The 13,810-nt window shown below is 40.0% G+C and overlaps 1 protein-coding gene across 1 annotated transcript in view; it reads left to right on the top strand.

Annotated features, from left to right (window-relative positions):
* Positions 1–9,372: 9,372 nt before the first annotated feature.
* The window catches only part of ERBB4 (erb-b2 receptor tyrosine kinase 4), a 988,299-nt gene continuing 983,861 nt past the window's right edge, over positions 9,373–13,810 (top strand). Inside the window, exon 1 of the mRNA XM_006908488.3 lies at positions 9,373–10,083. Coding sequence (XP_006908550.1) covers positions 10,002–10,083 — 82 coding nt within the window. The 5' untranslated portion in view covers positions 9,373–10,001. The remainder of the gene's footprint in view (positions 10,084–13,810) is intronic.

Genomic DNA, 13,810 nt, shown 5'->3' with positions numbered 1-13,810 from the left:
GACTGCAACATTAAACAAGTGTATTTATTGAATGTTTTCTATACACCAGAAACTATTCTCAAAATTTGGACCATTTCATTTAAAACTCAACATAATCCAAGGAGGCAGATACTACTATTACCCCTTCTTTCATATATGGGGAAACTGAAGTCAGTTTGTGAAAGTAATTTACCTTAGATTACAAAGCTTATAAGTGCCAGAGCCAGGATTTGAGTGCAGGAAGTCTGGATGTGAAGCTTGCATTCTCTGCCCCTTCATTATTGAGTTCCTTCCTACTCTGGGTCAAAGATTGTGCTAGAAGTTTTTTATTTATCACATTTAAGCCTCATAACCTCCTGGGTATGAGGTAGATATCACTGGGTCCAGAGAATTTATTGGGCTTGCCTGTAAATCCGGGGCAAACACCTTTTAGGTCCAGGACTCATTACTAATATCACAACACTAAGCTGATCCCAAATGTCACCCATGGATTACATATAAATATTAGGGGCCATACTTAACACATGGAGTCATCAGAACACTTTTGTACAAAAGTAACATTGAGTATATGTGATTAACTTTTATTTTACAGCTTTAGATCTTGTGGGATATTTTTCATAGAATTGGTGTCTAGTTCATTGTAGGAAAATGTTCCAGTCTGGCAAGGTTATAATTAATGGAGTCAACATGAGTATACACAGTAGACAGTAAATAGGTATCCTATATTGATTCTATTAAGGGGTGTTGGAGAGATTGCCAGTATTTAGTAGACATCAGAGCCAAAGTTCATGACCTAGCTTGATCCAGTGTTGCTCTGAAAACAGAGGCATTTGATTTGCTTTCTCTAGTAAATTCCTGTGCTCAGGCTAAAACACATCTGAAGCATTTAGTACTGTTTGCCTGAACTCCCTGCCACACTTTTAATGGTGGAAACAATTATATGGCCACTGGATGCCACTGTTGCTCAACCAGAAATCACGAAATGGGGATTCCTGTGGCAATATAATATTAGCCAGTTAAAGAGCATTATTGCTATTACTGACTGTGGATTTATGCTTTCCAACTATTTTTCTCGACGAATGCAACCCTCTACATGAGTTGCACTTGCTGAGGGCAGGTAAAGTTGTGAAGATAGATAAGTAGTTAGCAATGCATTTTTGATACCTTTTACTTTCAATTGCTATGCTATATAAATGTTTTTTTTTTTCTTTCCTGCTTTGAGTCCTATAGCTTACAGTCTCCATTACTTATCAGCTGATGTTGCAGACTAAGACCAAACAAGGTGTCATGGCCTTCAGCTATTAGAAAGGCCTCTTCATCCTAACAAAGACCCCAGGGTGAGATAGTTTGCATGAACAGTGACTAGAATATTTTTCAGACTCACTAAGCACACATTGTAGATTGAGCGAATTACACGGCCTCTCCATTTATACCAGGCACAAATACATTAAAAATTACTGTATTGTGTACCTTTAAAAAGCAACATAAAGATTGTATGTTTGAAAAAAGATCAGACAAGGTTTGGGACTAAAAAGCTGAAGTAATAAATAAACATGAGGTCAGTTTAGGAACAACCATAATTGCTTTGTATGACAAGATTTGCATAGCAAACACTTCTGATTAATGTACAGTGAAGGCCACAGGAGTGGGAACCATCCTCAGTATCTTTTTAGGATTTGTGCCTTCCAATCTTGAAGGTGTAATTTTAGCCAGCACAATTAGTCATTGTTTACTGAAAGGCAGACTCAGCTGCACTTCTCTTTAAATATTTGAAATAATTATATTTATCTTGCCAGATATGTTGATTTTATTTATGTGGTTAAGAAAAAGAAAAGTGCCAATTTTACATTAATAGTGAATTTTCATTCACGTCAAACATACTGAAGCAGGAGAGTTTCAAGAGGATAACCCTTTTCAAGTCATAAATTTGAATACATAATTGTGTATATGCATAAAATATTCCAATTACCTAATACATGTATTTTTCTTATTATTTTAAAATATACTTTTATTGTCTGTCTCTTGATTGCCTTTGTAATTAATACTTTGTTATCATCGATATTTGCCGACCTCACATAGGGTCATGAAATGCAATGCTCAATACATTTTTAATTTCTTCCTTCCTCATTTAAAAATAAAAGTATAAATATTTTCTTCCAAAAACAATCTCTTGATGGGGAAAAATGTGGGAAAATGAAAAGGAGGAGGTCATACCTTAGAAATATTTACTTTGGAATTTTTAAATGTCAGTGTCATACTAAATTGGAAAAAAGCAATAGACTACTATTTCAGATAGTAGAAGAAAGCTGAAAGTAATGTTTTTAATTTTACATTCAGCAAAAATTTGGGTGAAATTATGGATATATGCATATACATATATATAAACATACGTGTCAATGGCTAACACATTTATTTCACATCAAATACTAGAAAACAACATGAAGCTTAAATGCAATTGTGTTGAAACACAATTAAAATTAGTTTGGGATTTAGTGGTAAAAACTATCACAGATTTATGATCTTTAAGTAATTCTGTAAGAGTTATTATTCAAAGAACACAATGACAGTATTCAGAATGGTATTTTGAAAATGTTAGGCAGAAAGCATCTACAGTGATCATTATATATTCAGTATAATGCATAACATCTTCTGCAGTGTGTTGGGGAGTTCCTAAATGGAGAGATAAGTAGATGCAGTAAGACAAGTAGTAATTCCATTTGTCTAAAAGTGTTCATTTAACAAAGTCACATTAAGCTGTATGAAGCAGACCTCTCCTACCTTCTCATTCTATCTAATAGACAACAATAAATTATCACAATTGTTTTATTTTCTTCCAGTATTTGATTAGATAGAGAACATTTCTCTCTCTCTTTCAATGTTTACCTGAAATGACTACATAGATAAAATGTGGTCAAAATACATGTATTATTAGCTAATATAAATACCTTATATCCTAATAATTGTTAATATCATTCTCTTGAAAATATACATAAAGTACACAAGTTTGTCAATGGCGATACTTTATACAATGTAAGCAAATATTACAAAAAGTATCTAGTGGATTGTTTCTTCATTCAACAATTTACAGAGTAATATCAACTACTTACAAATTAGTTTTATTTTGAAAGTTAGGCTCATAATGACAAATCCCAAATGGGCAGTATATACATTATAGCATTACACACTATTAATATGATGATTTTAAATAGACTGTATATTTGAGAAAGTCGATTTTGTTAAAAAATTATTAAAATAAATGCTCCCAATCACAGTTACATAAAAGTTTCACTGAACAAAATAAATGTTTCTATAAGTTTATATAGTTTTAGATTTTTTCCTTGCTTGAATTATTTTTGTAAATATAGATGTTCTTTCCTCAGTTTCAAAATATTGTCCAGCCTGACCTTTCCCTATATTAATAAAATTATATTGTATACTACTCTTTTTGCACTGAATTCAATATTATCAGCTGTTAGGATATTTGTATCTTTCTTAAGTTATATTTCTTTAATATAATAGCACAGTACTAATATTTTTTTGTATCAGCAATTTAAATATTCAGAAGTAGATGTGAATGAAACTATATTCATGGTTGATTTCTTAAATTATAATCTAAAACCTTCAAAACAAAGATATACCAACCAGTGTTTGTTTTTGTAAAGTCATTAGAGACCTCTATGATACATCAAAAGGGAAAACATTTGTAGATCGATCGGTATAAATTTATAACCATCCTTCTGTAGAAAATACATAAGAACCACCATACATCCTTTTATTAGTACTTTAATTAGTACATGATGGAAAGTTTAACTTTTGCCATTTCTCTATTATAACTTTTTTGCTACTACTTTGTGAGATTCAATAATTCTAATGGCTTCTCTGCTAGACCCTCTCTACTGGTGAATTATAGTATTAAATGTTATGGAACATGGAATGTTCTCTGTCATGCATAACCCGGAAAAGTAGAAAACTGTGAGTCATTCTGGGCCAGGACCAAGAAGAGAACCTGCCAGATGTCTTTGGCCTCATGACAAATTTTTCAGAGGTGAGGAGAGGCTTGGTAAGGGTAGGCACCAAGAGAATTGGAGAACGGCAATAAAGGATAGGGAGCTGGGTTATACTGAGAAGTAATTGATTGGTCAGGGAGATGCCAGGCTATTAAAGTGATGAAAGAAGACTCAACAAGTTTAGGACCCTTTCTGAACTATCAGAACCTTTTTTGCTGAAGCTTTGAAGATTCATCTATTCCTATACAAACCTGGGAAGAAAACACACAGTTTCTAAATGATTACTTTAGTTGAATATTTGGCAGGAGTTCAAGAAAAATTCTAAGAACTCTTTGTGAACTTAGTCAGAATAACATCCATTTTTGTGTACAGGGCAGATGTAACTTTGGATTCTTTTGACAAATCTGTGTGTTGGCCATAACACCATCAAGCTCTTTGCTGCGTTAAAAATACAGAAGGAAGGAAGCACAACATAAAAGAAACTAGCAAATGTTATTTTGGTTCAGATTTGAGGCCAGGTACAACCATAGCCTCAATAAGTAACCTCATTAGTTCACTTATCCATAAGTAAAGCAACATGAAAAAAATAGAAATGTTCCTTTTCTTCTTAGTTTTTAATTGGCAACTGTTATCGAAGGTTCACTTTATCTTTAACTTATAAAGTAGTAGAAAAAACTATGTGGGACACAAGAATTTAGATTAAGAAAATATATCAAAGGCAGATACACAACAGGAAAAGGTTTTACTAGGAAAATCATTTTTGCATAATTTTGTTGGAAAAGAATAATCTGTCCAAAGAGCTGAAATAATTTTGCAGTTTCAACCACAAACCAAAAATGTCCATAAGAACTTGTACAAACATTGATGAATGGACATAAAAGCAACACAGATTTGATTTGTTTAATCACTTTTCCTTAGCACTTAAAAAATTAAGGCTTAATTGTGTACATAGAAAGAAAATATTTATTAACCAAAAGTGAAATATTCTTAATATTATTTGGGAGGTCTTCTTTGGATATTAAATTAACTAAGGAAACAAATGTGTCTTTAGTTAATGTATATTAATGCATTTAAAAAAATGCTTGTTTTTATTTTTTTATCTTTGAAATATTGAACACCAAAATAACAGAACTTCAGAACTCTGAGTCTTAAGAACAAAGATGTTATTTCAAGTACTAGTTAATAAATAAACGTACAAAACAAACAAAAACCACCAACACTGTGTCTGTTTTGATTGATCGTCATAATAGTGAACCTGATTGGAATTTACCAAAATTTGTTCTTGGCTGATAGAATAGTAAAGATCCAAAGTCTTGAGTACTTCACAGTAATATAGTAGTGAGCTTATTTGGATATTTTCCGAAAGCATTTTAAGATGGGCTGAGTTTGTGCCTCATAAGAAGAGGTATATGTATGATTAAATGGGGAAAAAAGGAAAGAATATAAAAAACATTGAAGTCTGATTTGACTTGCACTCAGTAACATAGACGCATGAAGTCTTCGATTTGGGACATAACAATCCCTTTCTTTAAAAATGAGGTAATTGGCTCACAAATATGAAATGAATTGCTTGTGACCCCAAGATAACTTAGAAAGATGATGAAGAAGATAATAGGCAGTGATGGAAATTAAGATCCTATGGTTTTAAATGTTTAGGAGAAGATAATTGAATTATTGTAGGGTCTTGTTTTCTTTCTTATTTGATATCTGTTCCAAATTTATATTTGTAGTCAATAGCAAAATGTCTAAGCAGCAAACTCTAATTTTACCTTTAGGTAAGTTTAAGAAACAAGCTGGAGATTGGAGTGATCTATAAGACTTTGAGACAATGTTTCTAATTCAACACTAAGATCAATGCATTCTTTTTTCCCACCAGTAGCGTTCTGTCACTCATGATGTCAAGGCTCTCTTTGAATTCCATTACTAATGGAAGAAATGAAGAAGAGGATGTGGGGAAGCAGCAAAGGCCAAAGGAATTTCTATGTTGGGGTTATGGCTTCAGCCAAGGGAAATCAGGAGAAACTGGGAAGGGAAACTAAAGAATATGAAGTGAATTGCTCGTGACTCCAAGATAATTTAGAAAGATGATGAAGAAGATAATGATGGAAATTAACTGCCCTTCCTCAAAGGGCATTATGGCCTAGATGATCTCACTCAAGTTAGAGAAGTTCTTTTACTATTTCATGCTGTTCTGGTTTCAGGTGACAAAAACAAAAATTGAACTAGCTTAAGGAAAAAGGGGGGGTTGAACAACTAAACCACAGGAAGTGCGTAAATATTCCCTAGACTTATGTGGACTTTTGTTCCTTTAAAATGGTAGCTTCATGCTTTCTTGCTGTACCCTGGTCATCCCTATATAGAAGGAAACATAGACAGGCCAGCTCTGAGCTTTTATATTTCAAAAGCTACCAGCGAATGACTACATACAAACTCTTTAATTCCCATGCACAAAATTCCCAGAGAATAGACTCAGTGGGAATGACTATCTCTCAGCCATTCAACAGTGACCAAGGTATTTTGATTGGTCCAGCTTATTATTTTGAGTGGCCCAAATTAGAACAGTGAGTGGGGGTTGTTGTATCATGGTGGCAGACCGAAGTTAAAAAATGTAGAACAGGGTAGGGCAGTTCCTAGAAAAAGGGTACTACTGAGCAGATAATTCTAGGTATTCACCAGTGGTTTGCTGAATAACAGATTGGTTACTCATATTTTTTTTCCAGGTTGCAAATAACAGCAAAATATTTCAGTTAACTCAGCTGATAGGGATTTATTGTAAGGATACATGGGGAAGTGAAGAAATACAGAGATTCAGCTTAGAAATATTCTAGCAACCCAGTTAGCATGTCCTTTCCACATTGTGTAGCCAATGTCCCCTATTCTGATGTTCCTTTTTTCTGAGATGGGAAGCCAATGAGAGCAGACACAGAAAGAATTGAATCTTGACTAGCTTATGGAGTCTACTTTCTTAATCTTCCAGTTTGTCCACACAGGGCGCCACCTTCAGGTCTACGTCTCTAGGGTCTCATATTCAAATTGTTTGAGCTAGACTCTGATTGGGTAGACCAGTTACCACAGGGTATAGGATGCTTTTTTGGGGGTAGAGCTTTAATGCCAACTTATTTTATAGGCTGCTTGTCAGATACCCAACTTTGGCCAGGTATCAATCACTGTTTCAATTGGTTAGAACCAGGAAAATGGGGTCAAGGCAGAACAAATGGAAAATTAGGGGCAAATCATGGGTGTGTCAAGTAATTTAATTGGTAGATATCTTCAATGGGCTTTCTAGAATCCAAAAAAATATAGACTTTTTTTTTTAAGCCAATGAATGTTAATTTAAATCCTTCTTTTGACAAGAATTATTTTAGATGCATGGGTGAAGTCAAGATATTTAGGAGAGTTTCTCCCACAGAAGACCTATAAAATTGATAAGACAGTAAAAACCATCTCAATGGAAACAAGTAGAAAAAGCTCCCGAATATCCAGTCTAAAAAATTTTCCCTCAATTTAAGCTAAAATGCACCATCTACTTCTTTACCTCTTGCAACATAATTGTTATCAGAAGATATATATTTTTTTTTTCCAAAAGAGAAAGTTAAACTTTTCTGAAAGCAAGAAGTTGGGCTTTTTAAATCACTTAAATTGTTATTTGGGGGACAGAATGGAAATTTAAAAAGAAGCAGCTTTCATGGAAGAGAGGTGTCTGAAAGTCATAGAAAGCAGAAGGGGATTTAAGGAAAGGGGATGGAGATTGAATGAAAGAAAAGGGGAGCGGAGTGGGTGGGGAGTAGAGAGGGTGGGGGGATAAAAATAGAAAGCGAAGATAATCCCAAATAGCAGTGCGTTCAGTTCTGCTGTAGTCAGTACCACTCTGATCAAGTCACTATTATCTGCTTTAGGCTCAGTTTCTTCATGCCTGTGGCTGCCTGCTTCTGGGTAAAACAGTATGCTCAGCTTGTTTGGCCTCTACTCTGTGCCTCTTACTTGCTGTGGGCATTAGAAAGGGAAGACTTTAGGCTTCTGAGTTGAGGCTGCTGTTTCTCTTTGTTCTCAGCTTCACAGAAATTCTATGGGGATAATGCTATAGATAAAAAACATGAAGGAGGAGTGGGGAGGTCTCAAATGATGAGTGAAAAGGGAGGGTGGCTTGATTTTTAAGTTCCCATGATACTTCTTATTTATGTATTTGCTGCTTCTAGAGAAACTGAAAAAGAGAAACAATTCATACATAAAATGCCTGCGCAAATAGCAAACCGATAACCTACTACCCGTATGAGATTCTGGCCTCTGCCCAGTGTACAGTTTCAGAGCTGTAAAAAGCAAGGGATATATGTGCATTGATATGACCCAATCCCAGAATATTTTAGATCAAGAAAAGCCCAAGCACTCCCATAGCTAGCAATGACCTGGGGATTAGGGAATGTGAACTTGCATAATGAGAACATAGAGGAGGCCTAAAGCTGGGTCCATTGTAGAACAAGCCTAATTATTTGAGGTTGGTTTTATCCTGACATGGTTTTCTTCTTTCAGACTGAAAAGTGCAGGCCTGAGACAATTTCTAGCCCTTTAGAACCAAATCGGTACCTTTGGACTAGAATCTGCTTAATGAGAATAAACCCCAAACTAAGTTGTCCTAGAGCCCCAAGGTAAAAGTGAAATGACCCATAAAGCTAAAAATCAAAGTACATAGCTTTAGAAATGGGGAATTTTGGTTTAACTCAGTGTAGGTCAGTTTGGGAGGGCAGGAATGATGGGAGAGACAGAAAACAGGTGATTATGTCCCCAGGATTATCAGTTACTGAACCAGCTTTTAAACTACTGAGTGTGGAGTGCAAGGGGGATAGACAAGGAATCTTTATGCCTAAAGCAACGTTTTATTTTCTTCTGTTTCTAGGGAAAGTCTAGTCTGTGGTGAGCACTGTGGGGCAATGGAGAAAATGGTGAATTTCTTTTCTTTTTTAAAAAATATATATTCTGTAAGCATCCCTCCAGTGTTTTGGCACTCCGCGGGCCAGCTGTCCCGAGCCTCTGTTTCAATCTGTGGCCTCGGGTGAGCCCTTTAAATCCAGCTTCCCCCGCCCACACCACCACGCTCCCGCTCCTTGACAGGTGTTTTCCCAACTCCTGAGGCCGAGGATTTTGGGGAGTGGCTGAGCCAATAAGATTTTCCTTTGGGGGAGGGGGCGGGAGAAAAGGCGTGGCTAGAGGGTCAGAGCAGGGGCGGGGTTTGCGCTGCTGAGCAGAGTCAGCCTGGTTGCGTGGAGGGTTGTTTTATCCGCCCCCCCCCGCCACACACCGGTGAATGACTCAAACACACCTTTTTTTCTTTTTTTTTTTTTCTCCTGGAGTCTTATTAATTTCTCTGTGGGGCTGCAGCTGGAGACCGCGGAGCGTTGGAAATGACGCTCGGAGCTTTAATTACCGCAGCCGCCGGACAAGTCTGAGGAAAGCTGACAGGAAAAAGGACTGGATCGGGGGAGAAGCAAGAAGCTCCCCCCCACATCCCCCCCGCTCCCTTCTTCCCAATTTGGACTGGAGGTGCAAGGAAACTAAAAAGGGAGCCGAACATAGCCTGGCTCGGTCTAGGGGCCGGAAACCTACCGCCTCTTTGCAATCAACTTTTTTTGGAAACCTTCCCCCCCCCCCTTCCTTTTTATTGTTGCCCAACCAGTGAGAAATAGACAAAGTGAGGAGGAACGAGAGAGCGAAGGATCACACGGGGAAATAGCTGCACAGTCCGGCCAGGAGCTCCACGCTCACATACTCGAGCACCCTCTTACACGCGCACACACTCACGCACACTCACGCGCACACTCTCCCCCTCCTCTGGTCCCCGGCCCTAGACCCGCGATCGCGGACTCAGTGGCCGGCGCTCGGAGCCAGTGCACCGCGCGCGCGACGCGCCAGTTCCCCCGCGCACCCACGCGCGCCTGGCTGAGGGATATCCTCCGCGTGCCCGAAAGGGGATATGCCATTTGGACATGTAATTGTCAGCTCGGGATCTGAGACTTCCAAAAAATGAAGCTGGCAACAGGACTGTGCGTCTGGGTGAGCCTTCTGGTGGCGGCGGGGACCGTCCAGCCCAGCGCTTCTCAATCAGGTGGGTCGCGGTCCCTTCTCGCGCTCCAGCTGTTGAACCTGCTGCAGCCGGCTTGGCTCTTTCGCCCTCTTCGCCTAACCTGAGACCCACTGGTTCTCAGGCGAGGAGGGACCACCTCCCTGGGGCCTCTTCCTTGGGCTCTCGGTCGCCCCTCATTCTGTCCTCAAACTTACCCTGTATGTGTGCATGCATTTATTATCGTGAAAAATCACTCTGCACCCCTGTTCTTTTCCTCTCTCCTTACCCTCCCCCCCTTTTTTTCTCGCGCGTTTTCTGTGAGCCTGAACGAGATCCCTCTGGTCGCGCCTGTTGTGCGGGACGTGGGAGACCCAAACCCCGAGTCAGAGGGGACGCTACCCTCTGCGTCTGGGCCCCCCGAGGGGAGAATCCTGGCAGAAGTGCGCACCGCCCGGGCCTCGGAAGGTCTGGGGTCCTGGGGCGGTGCCAGCTGGATGCTTGTGGGCGGGAGGGCGGTGGAGAGTGGGGCTCTGGACGCAGGCTTTGCACCTGTGTGTGCTGCCAGCGGCCACTGCGCCCCCAGTCGCCCGAGCCTTGCCGGGTCAGACCCAGCTGGAGCCCAGCCTGGGCAGCTGGAGCGGCAGGCGGGCCCGCCTTGGTCCGAGGGCCGGGAACTCGGGGCCTTCTCGGCCTGTGTCCCGGAGCTTTCGCCCCATGGACTTGGGCAGAGCTTGCTTGCCTGCCTGACCTCTTAAAAAAAAGAAAAAAACAAAAGTTGACATACTTGAGCCGGGAGCCCGGCTTTCTTGTCGGTTGCTGGGTTTGGCTCCAGGAAGAGTTGTTCCTGTAGTTCAACTTACTATTGGCCGGAGTCCCTCCAACTTCTCTGTTTACTGCCCGGCGCGGCTGCGGAGCCGACTCGTCAAGCGGATTGACGGAACCCGAGGTGGGCGCGGCTGCGCTGAGCGCGCGGCTACTGTTTACTGGCGAGCTTGAGCCCCAGGTACCTGGACAGGCCAGGATAAAAAAAAAAAAAAAAGTGACCCTTGAGAGGCAGTGCGGTGGAGCTGGCGCGCCGCGGCAGGCAGGGCTAATGACAGTACCTGCAATGCGAGGGAGCTCAAAGTTTCTGACACTTGAGTTTCCTGGGGATGAAAGTGGGACAGGAAAGGACAGAAGAGAACCGGTGTCTGACGCGGCCACGGGGCGGCCTTTTGGAGAGCCGGAGAGATTTCCGGAACCTTCCGGGGCTGCTCCCGGTAGCGTGGGAGGCAGCTAGAGAAGATAAAGCCTCCAGGAGTGGCGATAGGGAGAGCTTTAGGCCCCGGGAGGGTGTCCTTCTGACCTCACCAAGAAAACAGCGCGCCGTAGTTTCCCCGCTCCGCCCCCGCCGCCTCCCCCTCCTTGCCTAGAAAATAACAAGTTACAATCATAGAGTCTTTCAGAACGACCTTCGAATGGCACAATGCGCTTCGTTTGTACTGGTCCTTTGCACCCTCCCGATTACTTTGAAATTCTTCATGCATACCAGGTCCCGCGCTCCAGCCACCTCCAGAATTATACACCAACACGGACTTGAGATTCCAAGCGGGCTCTTAGATACATCCCTTTTTATCTCCCTCTCCACTCCGAGTCCCTTCATATTTTTCTCTCAATGGGTTGATTATGCACATTGACCAATTCAAAAGCAATTGCGAGTGACATGCAGGCTTAGCCGAGAGGAATTTCTAGGAGGCGACCCACTGGGGGCTGTCTGGTTCAGCTTCAGGCGCTGGGGTACCCGGCTCCGTGTCCGCAGCAATTTGGTATTAACTCTGTGGCTGGGGTTGAGCTATGCCGAAAAGCCCTTTTCAGAATTTCTGCAAGGAATGTAATCCAAATTAGTTCTGCAGCTGTCTTCTTCCTCGTCTCAGGCGACACCGACTCGCGCCCTCGCTGGTCTCTTCTCGCTTCCCCCCGCGAATTGCCAGACCCACAAGTGAGCCCATTTAGAACGCGAGGATTAGCGTGCCATTGTCTTTCCCTGTGTGATCCTGTACTTGAAATTCTAGGGGCACAAAGCCGAGCCTCACTTGTTCAAAACACAAAGTGATCTAGATGAAAGGGCCGCACAAAGAAAAGCTCTCGGGTGCATCCCTGGTATAATTGCAACAAGCATGCTAAGGTGACCCACTGGAAACTGTAAATGCCCCTGGGGACTTCTTTTTTCATCCTACCCACTCTTCAACCCTGCCGCACCTGGCAGGAAAAGTTCAGCTGGTTTTAATGTAGTGCTTTTATAAAACCAAGTTACTGTCTGGGATATGAGTGAAGATCTATGTGTTTGTGGCTGTGTATGTGTGGCTGTATGCTCCAAGTAAATACATATTGCGTATCTCTCGTCTCGCGGTTAGCAGTCAGTAGCAGTTTGGAGGAGTTTGTTTTGGTCCAAATGAGAAATTAAGTGCGGATAAGTAAACTAAGCTGCCAGAGGGCGACAAGATGTTGAGTGAATTGCTTTTAGATGAAACAAATTAAGGAAACGAGGGAAGACAATCTGCTTCTCGCATTATTAGACACGCTTGGAGTTCAGGGGAAAGTGGCATATTTTTGAAATGCTAATTTCTTAAGAAGCAGAAGGAATGCACCTTATTTACTGCTCTATGTGAACAGAATAAAAATATGCGGGGGATTATTCTGTTGTATAGATCTAAGATATTTCTTATAATTGTGAGGGAACGAGACTTGTTTTTTTTTCTTTTGCTTGGGAAAAAACAATCAGCTTTAGAGAAAGCGATTGTTTTTAGTAATTCTGGAGGACTGTCTCATTTCCAGTGATTTATTTTATGGAGAAATATTATACCCACGGGCCCTCTATATGGCTATTATAAAGCCTTTACTACCAAAAGGAATAACTCCAAAATTTGTAGCTTCCTGTTACGATTGAAAAATAATCAGTATCACCTTTGCATTGAAATAAAATATATAGTAGTATTGAAGTGATAGTCTTACACACCTTGATAGATATGTGATGAACAAGTTCAGTTCCCATTTCTTATTTGCAAGTAACTTAGTCCTGCTTTTCATTCAATAAAAGAACATACATTTTTCTACATATTTAAGATATCGCTCCAAACTTAAGGAGAAGAAAAAGGTTAATAAAACTTAGTTAAATGATTCAAAAGATGTTAAATATATTTTCAGAAAAAAACCTCTTCCTTACACGTGTTTGCTGTAAGCACAGCCATGGGTACACTGTTTTCTTTTTTTTTTTTCCTTTTAATTTTGAAATTCTTATATACATAAAAGGGGTCTTTTTAAACAGTATTGTTTTTTCTTCAGAATGCTTCTAAATAAATTTATACCTGTTACTATAACTGCACATAACTTGAAAATGCTATAATGTGGACTGTTATGATAAAAACGGAAAGACTGGTTGTGTCATGATTCCTGTCTTCTGATTTTCTTCTCTTAAATGAAAATGCTTTTATTTATTTTAATCATGCATGCATCAAAAGCCAATGTGTTCGAAAATCAAGGCACTTACTGCTTTATATATATGTATTTTTTCATTTCCGCACTGGAAATGTGTCTTAATTAAGAAATTACATTAGAATATTTACCAGGGCATGTGCTTCATGGAAGATTTACCCATTTTTTACTCTAACCGGAACACAGTAAGTTTGCATTGACTGAATTTTAGAGTTTGCATTCATTTGGAGGAAAATGTATTTCCTCTTAAAGTGGATTCAAACATTTAGTATTCATGAGCTTTCATCCCTTTAGTTCT

Source organism: Pteropus alecto, unplaced genomic scaffold (assembly GCF_000325575.1).
Source record: "Pteropus alecto unplaced genomic scaffold, ASM32557v1 scaffold182, whole genome shotgun sequence".
Taxonomy (NCBI): domain Eukaryota; kingdom Metazoa; phylum Chordata; class Mammalia; order Chiroptera; family Pteropodidae; genus Pteropus; species Pteropus alecto.
This window is presented reverse-complemented; position numbering and strand designations above follow the sequence as displayed.